Source organism: Cyprinus carpio, chromosome B6 (assembly GCF_018340385.1).
Source record: "Cyprinus carpio isolate SPL01 chromosome B6, ASM1834038v1, whole genome shotgun sequence".
NCBI lineage: Eukaryota > Metazoa > Chordata > Actinopteri > Cypriniformes > Cyprinidae > Cyprinus > Cyprinus carpio.
Genome location: NC_056602.1, coordinates 29,603,675 through 29,621,264, shown reverse-complemented (window position 1 = coordinate 29,621,264; position 17,590 = coordinate 29,603,675). Strand labels below are relative to the sequence as shown.

Sequence of the window (17,590 nt, the reverse complement as noted above, 5' to 3'; positions counted from 1 at the left end):
GTGAGACACACACACACACACTCTCTCTCTCTCTCTCTCTCTCTCTCTCTCTCACACACACAAACACACTCACACACACAATCTGTCTCTCATACACACACACACACACACACACACACTCTTACACACACTCACACACACTCTCTCTCTCTCTCTCACACACACACACACTTTTATCATACAAACACACATGCACACTCTCTCACACACTCTCTTACACACACTCACACACACACACACTCTCTCTCTCTCTCACACACACACACCACACACACACACACACACACACACTCTCTCTCTCTCACACACACACACACACACACACACACACACACACACCACACTCTCTCTCACACACACTCACTTACACACACTCACAAACACACACACACACACTCTCTCTCTCACACACTCTCTTTCACAAACACACACACACACACACACACACCTCTCTCTCTCTTTTTATCATACAACAACACACATGCACACTCTCTCACACACTCTCTTACACACACTCACACACACACACTCTCTCTCTCACACACTCTCTCACACACACACACACACACACACACACACTCTCTCTCTCTCACACACTCTCTCACTCACACACACACACACACACACACACACACACTCTCTCTCTCACACACTCTCTTTCACAAACACACACACACACTCTCTCTCTCTCACACACACACACACACACACACACTCTCTCTCACACACTCTCTCACACACACTTACACACACACTCACACACTCTCTCTCTCTCTCTCTCACACACACACACACACACAGACACTCTCTCTCACACACACACTCTCACACTCTCACACACACTACTCACTTTACACACACACACACACTCACACACTCTCTCCACACACACTCTCACTCACTCACTCACCCATCTCTCTCTCTCTCTCTCACACACACACACACTCACTCGCTCTCACTCACACACTCACACACACACACACACACACACACACACACACACACACACACACACTCACTCGCACTCACTCACACACACACACACACACTCACACACACTCTCTCTCTCTCTCTCACACACACACACACACACTCACACTCACACTCTCTTTTACACACACTCTGAGCTGCATCACTCAGTGTCTGATGTGTTGTGATGCAGATAGCGTTGTCCAGACCCCCGCGGCCCGCCAGAGGGAAGAGACGCCGCGTCGTCCGATAGATCCGACCGTACTTTCCCGCCAAACCAGCACTGTTGCCACGGCAACACCCTCTGAGCCGCACTGTGAAGAATCTCCTCCTCCTCGCTCCTCCTCCGTCTGTGTGTGTTCCTTCACCTTCTGTTACCACTGCGACTGATGTTACATTGTTACATTTTCAAACAGTTACCAGGCAACCAATGACAACTATTGTTAAATTGTTGCGTCAGTTTAGGAATAGTTATTGTTTGTTAACTCAGTTACTTTTTGCTTATTGTTTGATGATCGAGGTCCAGTGTGATCGACAGCTCTGATTAAAAGGAATAATTCAGGCATTAATGAAAATGTGCTCATCCTCAGGTCATCCAAGATGAAGAGGAGTTCGTTTCTTCATCAGATTTGGAGAAATGTGTCATTGTATCAGTGTCTGTGCAGTGAATGGGTGCCGTCAGAATGAGAGTCCAAACTAGTGATGCACCGAATATTCAGCAACCGAATAAGCGAAAAGAACGAATCAATTGTCTTCAGTGTGGAAACATTTAACATTGAAGAAATCATTACAGACACAGACAGAGAGAGACTCAGTGAGGAGTGGAAGGGGTTGCTGTGTGATTGAAATCAAGAACTGGCCTGAAACAATTAGTAAACAAACTAAGACTCGCAGGAATTACATGTATTCTGACAGCGCTGCTATCTGCTCGTTAGCCAATAACAGCTCTATTAATACATTTATTATAATATTCACACATAGTGTTCAGATTAGGATCTGCAATATATTCTGTTTTAAAAGAAGTCTATTCTGCTGAGCAAGGCTGCAGTTATTTATACAGTAAAAATAATAATACATGATTGGTTCAAAAAGGGGTTCTCAAAGATGTTCAGAAAATATTATTTTACTAACTTATTAATTTTAAGTTAAATTCGTCCCTGCAGCGCAAAAGCAGTCATCAGTAGCACAGGTATATTTGTAGCAATAGACAACAATACATTGTATGAGTCACAATTATACATTTCTCTTTTATGACAAAAATCATTAGGATATTAAGTAAAGATAATGTTCCATGAAGATATTTAGTAAATTCCCTACCGTAAATATACCAAAACTTAATTTTTGATTAGTAATATGCATTGCTAAGAACTTCATTTGAACAACTTTAAAGATGATTTTCTCAATATTTAGATTTTTTTTGCTCCCTCAGATTCCAGATTTTCAAATAATTGTATCTCAGACAAATATTGTCCTCCTAATAAACCACACATCAATGGAGAGATTATTTATTCAGCTTTAAGATGATGCTTCCAAAAAAAATTTACACTTAAGACTGGTTTTGTGTCTGAATCTGGAGGAAGTGTTATTACGGATTATGGACTCAATGTATTTGAGTTAAAAAAACGTCTTAATGCTGGATGTGTTTCAGCTTCTCCAGATGTTAACTGATGAACTGGAGTGCTGGGGATTATATTGTGATGTTTTTATCAGATGTTTGGACTCTCATTCTGACGGCACCCATTCACTGCAAGTGATGGAATCTTACATTTTTGGGGTGAACTGTTCCTTTAAGATTTCACTTCCATCAGTCTTCAGGTGCACGTTTGTGTCCCTGAGACACTGAACCTGTCTCGTCCTCGGACCAAGCGACTCATGTTATCCTTTAAAAACCCATAATGCACCTCACGAACCGTTTTCAGCCCTAGATTCGTTCAGTAGTTTTGTCATTAATGGCACCCTGCAGTAAGTGTCACGCGCCTCAAAACGAGACCAAATCTCACTCATCACTCAATGTTTTGTTTTCGCAGGGCTGTATACGTTTGTTTTTTTCCCTGTGTGTATACGTGTGTGTTTGTGTACGTGTGTGTGTGTGTTACAGGAGTGTATCTGTAGGTTTTAGGGGCTTTAGTCGTGGATCTGCACAGAGCTCATCAACACAGGCACAAGATTATTACTGAATATTTAAAATAATGATTTAATAATGAGGCTGATTATGCAATTTTACTATTGAATTTATGTATATATGTACAGTTTTAGTATTTTATTTTGTACACCTTTTTTTAGGGAAAAAATGATCAATTTGTAAAATATTTCTCCTGCAGAGAAACCTTTCCTTTCTCATATTCATGTTTGATTTGTAAAGAAAATACTTTGAGAATTGTGAACGAGTAGTCGCGCAAAGTAAAAAAAAAATTTATTTTTTTTTTTTAATTTAACAAATTAAAACAATATCAAAAAATAAAATATCAATTAAAATAAAATCATGTCACTTTCCAAAACTATAAGAAACTAAAAGTATGTTTTGTTCCAAAACTGTAAGTTGTTCTGCTGAAAAATGACCAAATCTCTGGACAAAAAAAAGTTTTTGTTTCTAAATATTCACTAACACTTTTAGAAAACTGACCTGTTTGTTAACTAGCTCTGTATATCACTTTATATAATTTATTAATCATTTTTAACATTAACATAAAAATACAATTGTTTATTCCTTATTTAATCAGTGAATTAATTTGCTTTAAGGCAACGCATATTCTTAACGTAAGGATTCAAGTATGAAGATAAGCATCAAACAAACTGATTTCTAACCCGCCTTATTTTTATATTCATATTTAGCATTATACTAGAAAATTTATAATTGAGAATTTTTTTTTTAATTCACCAGCAAAACCCGCTGAAATGGAAAAATGGAAAAAAAATGTACAATCAATTACTTTAAAAATATACAAATTTACAAAAATGTAAAAATCTACAAAAATGTAAAAAAAAATATAAAAAGCCACAAAAATTAAAATCTACAAAAATTTAAAAATATGCAAATGAAAAAAAAAATACTGAAAAAATAAAAATAAAATTAGACAAATGTAAAAATACAAACCCACAGAAAAAAAGTAAAGTAAAAATATTTATTATATTTACATAATTTATGTAAAAAACTCAATCTAATAGTCCTTATCCAATAATCCTCATGATAGGAAAATGTAACTGAAATGTATTGTGAGAGAATGCCATGAAAATGTGTGGAATGCTAAACAACAACATGAAACTGATTTCTGGAAGCATTTTATTATCCAGAGCTGCATTTGTAATTCTATATTGGAAAAGGATCATAATTCGTGGACTCAGCGTCACACATTAATAATACAGTAACAGAAGCAATCGCTGGTGAGAACGAGTTAAAGTACAGATGAGCCTGTATTTACACACACAGCGCCTCCTCACCTTCAAAACAAAGTCCGTGTGGATCACGATGGAAAGTGCTTAAAATCAGAACGCTTTCAGAGCGGGTGTGACGGAGAGCATCTGAACGCTGAAGCTTTAGGAGCTTCTGTAGTGTGGGAACGTTCGCTCTCGACACTCAGCAGGAAAACAAAAGGGCGGCATGAGAAACAGAGCTAACGGACTCCCTCTTCCTTCTCTCTCTCATTTATTTATTTGGAGAGTTTCTTCATCCTCTGGTCCAGCGCGGAGAAGTTCTCCTCCACAGACAGCAGGTTCTCCTTCATGGTTTGCTGGACCTGCGAGTGAAGAACGGGACGTTTAACTCTTTCCCCGCCAGCGTTTTTGCTCATTTTCACTAAACTATAACATCCCCCGGAATATTTTATTGTATGAATATCTGAACATGCAATACATCAAAATAAACAGCAGGAGGAAAAATACCAAACAGCCTATTTTTATTTTCATCTGCATTTATCGTCTGAATTTCCAGAAAAAAAATGGAATGATTTGTTCGATACACATGCGTACCAATCCGAAATATGCATGTTGAAAATTTTCGGTACGAATATAATTTGTTGATGATCGCGTTATTTTTCATATGCATGTGCTTACATATGAGATCGCTTGTTTCTGCGTCTTCCTGGTCTGTGTTTTTGATCGGCGCTATTCTAAACTCATTCAGGATATGCATAATAGCGCCCCCTAGTGTATAACAGTGGAAACTCTGAAAATGCAGTGTTTGGCGGGGAAAGAGTTAATGTGGGAGTGTTCGGCGAGGAAAGGGTTAATGTGGGAGCGTTTGGCGGGGAAAGAGTTAATGTGGTAGCGTTCGGCGGGGAAAGAGGGGAAAGTGGCGGGGAAAGAGTTAATGTGGGAGCGTTTTGGCGGGGAAAGGGTTAATGTGGGAGTGTTTGGCGGGGAAAGAGTTAATGTGGGAGCGTTTGGTGGGGAAAAGGGTTAATGTGGGAGCGTTTGGCGGGGAAAGTGTTTGGGCGGGGAAAGGGTTAATGTGGGAGCGTTTGGCGGGGAAAGGGTTAATGTGGGAGCGTTTGGCGGGGAAAGGGTTAATGCGGGAGCGTTTGGCGGGGGAAAGAGTTAATGTGGGAGCGTTTGGCGGGGAAAGGGTTAATGCTGGGAGCGTTTGGCGGGGAAAGTGTTTTGGCGGGGAAAGGGTTAATGTGGGAGCGTTTGGCGGGGAAAGAGTTAATGTGGAGAGCGTTTGGCGGGGAAAGGGTTAATGTGGGAGCGTTTAGCGGGGAAAGGGTTAATGTGGGAGCGTTTGGCGGGGAAAGGGTTAATGCGGGAGCGTTTGGCGGGGAAAGTGTTTGGCGGGGAAAGGGGTTAATGTGGGAGCGTTTGGCGGGGGAAAGGGTTAATGGAGCGGGGAGCGTTTGGCGGGGAAAGGGTTATGTGGGAGCGTTTGGCGGGGGACAAAGAGTTAATGTGGGAGCGTTTGGCGGGGAAAGAGTTAATGTGGGAGCGTTGGCGGGCGGGGGTGTTAAGGGTTAATGGGGGATGGGAGCGTTCGGGAAAGGGTTAATGTTTTAGCGTTTGGCGGGGAAAGAGTTAATGTGGGAGCGTTCGGCGAGGAAAGGGTTAATGTGGGAGCGTTTGGCGGGGAAAGGGTTAATGTGGGAGCGTTTGGCGGGGAAAAGGGTTTAATGCGGGGAAAGTGTTTGGCGGGGAAAGTGTTTGGCGGGAAAGGGTTAATGTGGGAGCGTTTGGCGGGGAAAGAGTTAATGTGGGAGCGTTTTGGCGGGAAAAGAGTTAAATGTGGGAGCGTTTGGCGGGGAAAGAGTTAATGTGGGAGTGTTCGGCGAGGAAAGGGTTAATGTGGGAGCGTTTGGCGGGGAAAGAGTTAATGTGGGAGCGTTCGGAGGGGAAAGAGTTAATGTGGGAGCGTTCGGAGGGGAAAGAGTTAACGTGGGAGTGTTTGCAGACAGACCTGCGTGAGCAGAGTGCTGTTGTCCTTCAGAGAGTTGTTGATCATCTGCTGTGTCGTGTCCAGATGGGTCAGCAGCTGCCCGAACTGCATCGCTGCTCCACAAAACAAGACCACAAGCCAATTAAACAGGTATTTAAAGGCCAAAGCGAACATGTGAGTGAAGTGTATGGAGGATACCCTGCTCGTGCAGCTCTCTGACGGCCAGCAGTCTCTGCAGCAGCTGCGGGAGAGACGTGGCCATGGCATCCCACTTCTGCACCACGTCATACAGCTGAGACACCTGCACACACACCAGACTCGTCAGTCAGCTCGTTAACTGCTACAGTCTCTCAGCTGACTGCGGGACGCACCTTGTTCTGGGTCTCAGCGTCCTCGATGGCCGCCTTGTGCTTAGCGATTTCATTCATCTTCCCCAGAACGCTCTGAAGAAACAGAAACAAGCGCTCAGCCTCGACCGCACTCACAGTAACAGCTCCGTTTAAACACCTCACTCAAAAAAATAATTATCAAACATAATAATATTAAAAATTAGATTAAAAAATATCATTCTTATTCTTCTCATTGTTCAGGATTAATAAAAAATAAATAATTTAAATTAATTTATTAAGCAATTATATCAAAATAATCTATTATTATTATTATTATTGGGGATTAATAAAACCTGCTGCTATAGAGTTTAGTAGTAATAGAGTGATAGTTGTAATAATAATAATACAATGATTAATAATAATAAAATTTTTGGTGCTAACATAATAATTACTAAACAATTATATAATAATAATAATAATAATAATAATAATAATAATAATAATACAACTAATAAAAAATAATCAAATCTTTTGCTGCTACAGAACTCATAACATAAGATAATCTTGCAAACGATAATAATTATTAAACAATAATAATAGTAATAATATTTCAGTGATTAATAATAATAAAAATAATAAAATCTTTTGATGCTACAGAGCCAGAACATCAGATCATTTTGCAAAAAAAAAAAAAAAATTATTACACAATTATAATATATAGTATAATAATAAAATAAAAGTTTTTGGTTACATAGTATATGTGTGTGTACTGTTTATTATGTGTGTATATATATATATATATATATATATATATATATATAATATATATATATATATAATACACATGCATGCTTATATTTAAGAAAAAAGTTACGTTTATATATTAAATATATTTATATATAATATAATTTATATGAATATTAATATTTACATGTAAATATTTTCAAATTATTGATAATTTTTCTATCATTTGGCGACTTTTTTTTTTCATATCGCAATATATATTGCAGAAAAACTAAAAATCGCAATGTGTTTTTTCCAATATCGTACAGTCCTAATTATAAACATCATGCACAAAACTATGCACAACATTTAAAAAAAAAACTTATCAGCCAATTTTTATAGGATTGGTCAGTTTTCTATTTGCTCAGATGCTGAAAAATTCATGAAGACAAAATTAGGAACATGACGGATGAACTTTGTGTTAAAGGGTTAGTTCACCCAAGAATGACCATTCTGTCATTAGTTACTAACAACCACGACATTCCAAACCTTGTAAGAGCTACATCAATCATCATAACACAAATGAAGATATTTCTGATGAACTCCGAGAGCTCTCTGACCCTTCATAGACAGCAAGGATCCTAACACGATCAAGACTCAGAAACACAGCAAGGACATCGTTAAAATAATCCACGTGACATCAGAGGATCAACCGTGATTGTACAAATCTACGAGAATACTTTTGTGCGCAAAGAAAAAAAATAACGATTTTATTCAACAATTTGTTTCCTCCGCGTCACCCTATAGTGACATTTTGGAGAATGTCAACGTATGCAACGTATTATTTTCATTTCGCAAGATTCTTGGCTCGATTCTCTATTTTGTTTTTTTTATAACATTCAGTGAATTTAGTTTTAATACAAGTGTTATTAATATTTCTAAAAAATTAGTTTAGATATGGTGAATTTTTAAGAAGAAATTAAGAGCCACAGGGGCGTATTTTAAACCTATTCTTTTTTTAAACAATAATAGGGCCATATAAAATGTTTACTAATTAAATGAAAAACCCTTTTAATTTTTTAGCAAACAAAGTGCTGCACAACAGAGGTTTACAGTTAAAATTAAAAAGAAAACAAATGTGATTATGCCTTTAAAAATAAAGTTTTATTAATATTTATTAGTAGTACTGGCAGCAGCATTGTTGTTACATTGAGTCTTAACACTGCTAAATAGTTATACATTTCTGACAGTTTCTTCACGTTAAACTAAACTTTTATTTTCTCGTAGCTTTGTACAATCACGGTTGATCCTCTGATGTCACGTGGATTATTTTAACGATGTCCTTGCTGTGTTTCTGTGCGTTGATCGTGTTAGGATCCTTGCTGTCTATGAAGGGTCAGAGAGCTCTCGGAGTTCATCAGAAACATCTTAATGTGTGTTCTGAAGATGAACGAAGCTCTTACAGGTTTGGAACGATTTTAATTCTTGGGTGAACTCTCCCTTTACCGTCTGACACTGAAGGAACACGCTTCAGACGGTTGGTCAGGGTTCTGGTTTCACCTGTAGTCTGGCTTCCACTTGGTCCAGCGTGGCAGCGTCCAGCGCACCGACCCGCGCCTGCAGCAGCTCTATAGTGTCCTGCAGACAGCAACAGCCCTGATCACATGACCACATCCACTCGTTTCACAGCCAGCGATGCAAGTTTTCATGCGGTTTTGAATGTTTTTTGATCTGATCTGCAATGGCTGTATTTTTGGCGACTGCTAGTGTGCATATGTTAGACTCCTCCTTATTTGTGTAAAGACACTGAATGTTAATACTGATGGTGCTGTTATAGTGACGAGAGTGTGTTTACCATCAGACTGGCTCCCTGAACCCCGGCGCTGAGCGGACCCTACAACACACACACACAGACACAAAGAGATATAAACAAAAAAAAAAAAATAGACTAATGAGAGAGAGAGAGAGAGAGAGAGAGAAATATAAATCACTGAGACCTTTGTAACAGCAGAGCATATACTGATATGAAATGAAATATCATTCATCACTTTATATCTCCAATAAAAATGGCCTTTTAACACTAGCTTGATCTATTCTTTTTCTGTTCTATCTGTTTTCTTTTTATTTATTATACAATTTAAAAAAAAAACTTGTTACATGTACTGCATTAAGCTAACTGATTTGTTATAGCACTTGCATCTCATTGTTGATTTTGATTGCTTCCATTGTCCTCATTTGTAAGTTGCTTTGAATAAAAGCATCTGCTAAATGACTAAATGTAAAAAGTATGTCTCGGTGAGATGAGATGTAAATGATCCAAGCATATAATGCAGTGATTGAGAGATGAAGAAATGAAGGCTCCTCAGAAGATGTGAGATGTTCTGGAGGCTTGTGAAGATCATTCCTCCGCTGAGGAACAGTGAAAGTAAAGCTTCTGGAAACAAACGCTCCTCAAAAGATCCTGATGATCAGATTTGAGACTCTAAAACATGATTGATGGAGAATCAAGTACAGCTGAGCTGCTTCAGTCCAGTAAGAGTTCATCTGGAGATGTTACTGCAGTTATTCTGACCTTTACTTGATCACAAAATCACTCAAGATCTGACACGAGAAGCTGCAGCTGAAGCTGATTACACTAAAAGAGCTTTGACTGGATAAAAAACTCTAAACTATCACTCAGAGACAGAAGACATGCAGGAGACTGAGAGTGAAACAGCAGTTAGAGGTCGTCAGCAGTGCTAGTAAACGTGTCTCACGCACCTGTTTCTCTGCGCCGGATCCTAGCGCTGTCTCCAGTTCGGCCAGCCGTCTCTCCAGCTCGGCGATCTGCGGTCACACAAAGAACGTCTGCGTCAGACACGGTCACAGGAAGTGACATCACACTGGGTGTTTCATAAAGGCCATACTTTAGCAGACTCGGTGAACTTCTCTTGCTCCGGTCGGCTGTGGAGCTCGTAGAGAATCACTCCGTCTGGTCCTTTGGGTGCCGCTGTCTTGTTTTCTGCACCCGCTCCGCTCCTCACGCCCCGCGCGACCTCCAGCTGAGTCAACAACCGCCTGCCGACACACAGAACACTCAGCTTCGTTACAGAAATGTTTGCTTACAAACCTTTTTCCCGTGACTAAAACGAGACAATGACGAGAGGACAATTAGGTCATAAAAAGACCTTACTGCAATATCAGTGACAATAAAAGCCAAGACTAAAATGTATTTTATTTAATGTATCTTTATCAAAGGTGCCCTTGTTAGTGTAATTATACAGTTAAGTACCCAGTAATATTATATAGAAACCCGTTTCCAACACTGAATAAAAAATAAAACAAGGTAATTGCGACTTTTTCTCAAAATTCTGACTTTATAACTCGTAAATACGAGTTTATGTCACGCAATTCTGACTTCATAACACGCAATTGTGAGTACGTCACGCAATTCTGACTTTATAACACGCAATTGTGAGTACGTGTCACGCAATTCTGACTTTATAACACGCAATTGTGAGTACGCTGACTTTATGTGAGTACATGTCACACAAATTGTGAGTACGTCACGCAATTCTGACTTTATAACACGCAATTCTGACTTTATAACACGCAATTGTGAGTACATGTCACGCAATTCTGACTTTATAACACGCAATTCTAACTTTATAACACGCAATTGTGAGTACATGTCACGCAATTCTGACTTTATAACACGCAATTGTGAGTTTATATATCACGCAATTGTGAGTACGTCACGCAATTCTGACTTTATAACACGCAATTGTGAGTACATGTCACGCAATTGTGAGTACATGTCACGCAATTGTGAGTACAAGTCACGAAATTCTGACTTTATAACACGCAATTGTGAGTACGTCACGCAATTGTGAGTACATGTCACGCAATTATGACTTTATAAAAATGCAAAATTCTGACTTTATAACACGCAATTGTGAGTACGTCACGCAATTCTGACTTTATAACACGCAATTCTGACTTTATAACACGCAATTGTGAGTACATGTCACGCAATTCTGACTTTATAACACACAATTGTGAGTATGTCACGCAATTCTGACTTTATAACACGCAACTGTGAGTACGTCACTAAAACACGCAATTGTCACGCAATTGTGAGTACGTCACGCAATTCTGACTTTATAACACGCAATTCTGACTTTATAACACGCAATTGTGAGTATGTCACGCAATTCTGACTTCATAACACGCAATTGTGAGTACGTTGACTTTATGTGAGTACATGTCACGCAATTGTGAGTACGTGTCACGCAATTCTGACTTTATAACACGCAATTGTGAGTACGTGTCACGCAATTCTGACTTTATAAAACGCAATTGTGAGTTTATATCACGCAATTCTACAAAATAATCATTTTTATCAGTTTAACCATTACACAGCATAATGAAAATTTCAGAAGTTTTCATTGACTACAGCTAAACTAAAATGCACAGACATTAAAACTTGACTAAACAAAAACAGGAGAAGGTTGCCTAAATGACAAAAGCTAAAAAGCACAGGACTAAGACTAAATTAAAAACACCTGACTCTACTTCACAGCCCTCTGAGAGCAGATGCATCATGTTCTGTGTTGTATTTGTAGCTCAGAGAGTCTAAATGCATCTCTGAACATCTGAAGCAGAAGTTTGACTCACTTGGCGAGCGCTCCGTCAGGGTCGGTGAGGTTGATGTGAGCATTGGGTCCGAGCAGAGAGTCCAGATGAGCTGAAACCAGCTGCTGTTTGAGCTGCGCTGCCTGCTGAGCCAAAGCCACCGGAGTCAGACGCTCCTCTGAGCTGCTCTCTTTAGACCTGAAATAAAACAAAAAATAAAACCAAAACAAAAAAAAAAAAACAAAATACAAAATAAAAAATAAAATAACAAAACAAAAAAAAAAATTCCTTTAATATATAAATAAAAATTATAAAATACAATTTATTCCAGTGATGCAAAGCTGAAATTTCAGCAGACATTACTCCTACAAAATCCTTTTTATAAAATGTTTGAAATTCATGTCTTTTTTAAATTAATGATAAAATTTCTATATATTTAGACAATATTCAATATCTGAATGACTTACAACTGTACATATTTAATCTGAATGACTTAAAAAGGTGCTTTTCTTCATTTAGAAGAACCACAATAGAAATCTAGTTAAAATGTTTTTGCACCATTTTTCACTAAATGAAAATAAATATTATATTATGTTTAATAATTTCCATTCTGATGCACCAACATAACAATGCATAGCATTAAACATTGTTTTTGACTTTTTAATGTTTTTGAAAAATCTCTTTTTAATCTCATGAAGGCTGCATTTATTTGATCAAAAACACAGTAAACAAACAAAAAAAAGAAATATGATTATAATTTAAAATATAGTGTTTACTAATATTGGCACCCTTGTTAAATATGAACAAATGTGGCTGTTCTAACCTATCATGAACTAGAGAAAGCATTTATTTCACAATGAGATTTCCCTCCAACTTTCAATTATTTTACTTCAATGATATGAATTTTGTGAATTTTTTGAATGAAAGATCACAAGGATAAATAATGCAGATTTATTTCCACAGGCAAATTTATTTCTGTGATGCACAGCTGTATTTTCAGCATCATTACTCCAGTCTTCAGTGTCACATGATCTTCAGAAATCATTCTAATATGATGATTTGCTGCTCAAGAAACACTTCTGATTATTATCAATGTTGAAAACAGTTGTGCTGCTCGATATTTTTGTGGAAACTGTGATACATTTTATTTTTTAGGATTCACAGATGATAACAAAATTTATCTGAAATAGAAATTGTTCGCAAAAAAATAAAACTCAACACTATAAAATTCTACAAATTCAATTAATACCAACTTAAAAAATCATTAATTAAAAAAAAAAAAAATTTTTTTAAAAAAATTTTTTAACTTACTGGCCCCAAACTTATCACGCAGATGGTGAGCGTACATGAGTTTCATGGGAAACTGAAAGAGAAGCAGATGTTGCACTAGGATGTTTAGTTCTGACCTGAATTTGTTCCACATCCTGGCAGAGCTCGTGAATCTCATTAACCAGTCGCTGATATTTCTGCTGAGGAGTTTCCTTCACGCCACAACCCTCCGCTAACTGCAGGACCGGAGAAAATAAATCAGAACGCTGAGAGACTCCATAAAACTAAAATCATGTTCATGATGAACGAGCGAATCACTCACAAGCTCAAACTCTCCAGACTCGTAGCCCACCCTGCGACTCTTACTGATGCGGTACACACACACAAACAAAGAAAAAAAAAAAAAAAAAAAAGAGAGAGAGAACAACAGAGTTAGAGATAAGCAAAACCAGACCCAATTTCACAGCAGGGTTATTATAGCTAACCAAAACTAAAACCATAAAAACACTTTTGTTACATGAAATAAAATAAACTTTTGCTGAAATTAAAGTAAATACAAAAAACGTAAACTTATTTTATTTCAGATAGTTGCCGAAACAACATTTCTCATTTTCTTTAAGCTTAAATAAATACAATATAACTATAAATAAAACTATAACTGAAATAACTAAAATAACTAAAACTAAAATACAATTAATACAATCAATATATATATATATATATCTATATATATATCTTGTAACAAAATTACTAAAACTTCAATATATATATATATATAAAAAGACAAATGTAACAAAATTACTAAAACTTTAAAGTTAAAATTAGTGACTTCAAATGATTAATCGTGATTAATACAACACATACATAATGAGTTTTTGTTTGGATAATATATGTGTGTGTTCTCTGTATTTTTATTATGTATATATATAGATACACACACACATACACAGCATATATTTTGAAGATATTTACATTTATTTACATGTCTATATTTATATTCATATAATGTATATTATAAATAAATATATTTAATATATGAACATAACATTTTTCTGAAATATATACATGCATGTGTGTGTATTTATATATAAATAATAAATATACACAGCACACATACATCTATTATGTAAACAAAAGCTTTTATTTTGGATGTGATTAATCGCAATTAATCATTTGACAGCACTAATTGAGAAAATACATGAAAATCTGTATTCAGATTTGAATAAATTCTGTATAATATTTACTAATATTTTTGGTACATGAGAAGTGACTCTCCTCACCCAAACCCTTGGCGCTGACGTGTTTGTCTTTGAACTTGTCGTAGGCGGCGTTGGGATTGACGACGAGCCGCTCCACGCTATCACTGCACAGCTCCTCCTGCGAGACGAGTCAGAAACCATCATGTGAAGAAACACACACACGACGCACATGCAGCGGCGAAACCAACAGATCTGGACGCCTCACTGATTATAAAAGAGACACTTCTGAAGCTCCGATTGGTTGAAATCTTTGAGGCAGTTAGGCCCCTCCCACAAAAGGCGCATGGCTGACTGGAATAGAGACCAAGCACATTTAGGCCACGCCCATCCAATGCTCTCCACTGACTTTGTATTGCGTGAAGCTGCCTCCTTGCCATTTCTGACTTATAACAAAAAACAAAACAATGTCTAAAAGCTGCTATGTGACGAGGTGCACAATAAACAAGCTTAAAAACCCACAACTACGATTTTATAAGCTGTCGACCCAAAATACAAAGTCAATGGAGAAGGTTGGATTCGTGGCTTTCAGATTATGAAGCGGTTCGCTCGGTCTCTGTTGATTTAAATCAGTCCAGTCCAGCTCAGGTTCTGCACAGAACTGATTTGATCCCTCAGAAATAAACAATTTCACAGTTCCAACATGCATTTATTCTGTCGAACACACACATCAGTGGGAAAAATAAATGATAGGAAGAGATACACAAGTGTTTAATGAGCTCGAGAGTCATTTAAAATACAGCAGCAAACTCAAAACATATATGCTAGACTCTGCAGGACTCAATATTAGTGTGCTGTGAATGTTATGACTGGAGTTTAGTGCGTTACTAGCTTCTTACTAAACCGTGTGTCTCTATTCCCTTCTTTAGTGTAAATCTAATTCAGCAAACACCACTAAAGATTTGTTATGAGTGGAAACTGTACACTACGAATCCATTACGCTGGAGAAACACAGACACACACTTGCTGATGAACACAAGCGTACGGTGAACTCACACAACATTTGGACACTTGTCTGCTTTAACTGGCCGGGACTGTCAGCGTGAAGGGCATTTTCAGCAGCGTTTAGAGCACAGCTTGACACTTACAGGACGGCAAATGTACAAATTTTTTCATTTTGGAGCATCGAGATTGAGTTGAGGACACGACAACGCATTAGAGATGATGCTGAAGCATTACCAATCAAACACTAATTTATCTTCTACACTTTACATTCCTCTACATGCATCACAGTTAATATTAGTCTGAACTAGTGATAAAACAGCAGCCGTTTTGAGAGCACAGTGTGCGTATACTAGTATGTAATTTTATATAATATTTTATATAATACTTACAATATCGTCAAAGTATGCACACATATTTTTAACTGTTATATAAATATTTTAATAATATAATAACTTGTTATATACATAATAATATAAGTGTAAATAAATACGAGCCCGTAACTGTGCATATGCACTGTGCAAAAATATACACAATATTTATTTATTTAGAGTATAAGTATATTTTAATATAAAAGTCTTGCTCTTAATAAAGCAGCATAAATATATTAAGCATAATTGAAGCATTAGTATTATATAAATATTAGTAAAGATGTTAATAAACAATAATAATAAATATATTAATGTCTACAAAATATTATTTTATTATATATTATTTGACATTTTACGTATAAAAAATGTTTTGTTATATTATTTAATATTTTTATATTAATATTATTTTGTATATTATGTATGCAGTCTTTTAAGTACCAATGAAAATAATTTTGATTGTGCAATAATTGACGTTTATGGAGCATTTTAGCACTGGATAGTATTTCTGAAATCATTTTCTGTGACATCAATATGAAAAATCCTTCTAAGCGGCTGATGAAAACTCCCTCTTCTGACAGACTGGCCTTTACAGCGTGCTTTAGCCGTTCACGCTTACGCTCCAGACGCGTGTGAGTTCACAGACGCACATGCACAGCTCACGGTCAGACTCTGATTGGTTTAGAGGAGATACCGGGTGTTAAAGGGGAATCAGAAACTCTTACCAGCTCCTTGGGTCCCCAAAGACAGTTAGAGCAGAAGAGAAAGAGAAAAACAGAAGAGAGCGAGGAAGAGAAAGAGAGAGAAAGATATTAATGTAGTTATCATATGACATGCACAAAAAGCCTTCATCAGAGTCTCTCTGTTTCTTCATGTTATTAACGTGAAACCGAGTCACGTGAACGAATAACGCCTGTGCGCCACAACATCTGATCATGTTATTAATGTGAAACCGCTCACAGGTCAGGGGTTAATCTGATCTCCAGCTGCAAAACTCTGCGGCGAGAGCAAATTTAACTCTACAGCTAGACAATACATTAATACACAACTAATCACTTCAGGAATAAGAAGGAAAAGAGGATCGATGCAGCATCCAGATCAGAGTGAGAAACAGCTGGAGCTACACACATACAGAGAGGCTGAAGCCAATTAAACCAGAACCATCATATGGCTTAGTGTGATTATAAAACCCAATTCTGCATTTTAATTAAAGAAATATTTATGCACAAAAAATATGCACCGAGTTTGGGTCACTTGGGATTTGGGAGCGCAATATGTGTGAAGCATCTTTAAAAAAAAAAAAAAAAAAAAAAAGATTATATATATATATATATATATATATATATATATATATAGATATATATATATATATATATATATATACACACCATACATACATACACACATATATATATAAAAATTTAAAAGTAATATTAGTTATTACAAATAAAATATTAATTACATTAAAAATAAATGAAGGCAACCACAAATATTCGTATTGTTTAACAGTTGCAGGGTAAAAAAATATAATTATAATTATATAATAATAATAATAATTTGTATTATTTTAGGTTAATATATAATCACCAGTGTTATTTAGTGTAACTGAGATACTAGTAGTTTTTTTGTATTTTCCATTTTCATTTTTTTTTTTTTTATATTTAGTAAATTTGTCGTTTGTTTTGAAACTATTTTTTTTAAATATGTCTATGCCAGTATTTTTTATTTCAGTTTTAGTCTGTTATTTCAGCACATTAA

At 36.7% G+C, this 17,590-nt stretch overlaps 1 protein-coding gene across 1 annotated transcript in view; it reads right to left on the bottom strand.

Annotated features, from left to right (window-relative positions):
• Positions 1–4,232: 4,232 nt before the first annotated feature.
• Positions 4,233–17,590, bottom strand: part of LOC109072618 (dynactin subunit 2-like) — a 16,061-nt gene continuing 2,703 nt past the window's right edge. Inside the window, exons 3-16 of the mRNA XM_042726699.1 lie at positions 16,558–16,563; positions 14,547–14,643; positions 14,464–14,472; positions 13,589–13,641; positions 13,403–13,502; positions 12,040–12,199; positions 10,290–10,440; positions 10,144–10,209; positions 9,239–9,277; positions 8,944–9,021; positions 6,703–6,774; positions 6,530–6,632; positions 6,353–6,444; positions 4,233–4,703 (exon numbers count right to left, since the gene is read on the bottom strand). Coding sequence (XP_042582633.1) covers positions 4,617–4,703; positions 6,353–6,444; positions 6,530–6,632; positions 6,703–6,774; positions 8,944–9,021; positions 9,239–9,277; positions 10,144–10,209; positions 10,290–10,440; positions 12,040–12,199; positions 13,403–13,502; positions 13,589–13,641; positions 14,464–14,472; positions 14,547–14,643; positions 16,558–16,563 — 1,113 coding nt within the window. The 3' untranslated portion in view covers positions 4,233–4,616. The remainder of the gene's footprint in view (positions 4,704–6,352; positions 6,445–6,529; positions 6,633–6,702; positions 6,775–8,943; positions 9,022–9,238; positions 9,278–10,143; positions 10,210–10,289; positions 10,441–12,039; positions 12,200–13,402; positions 13,503–13,588; positions 13,642–14,463; positions 14,473–14,546; positions 14,644–16,557; positions 16,564–17,590) is intronic.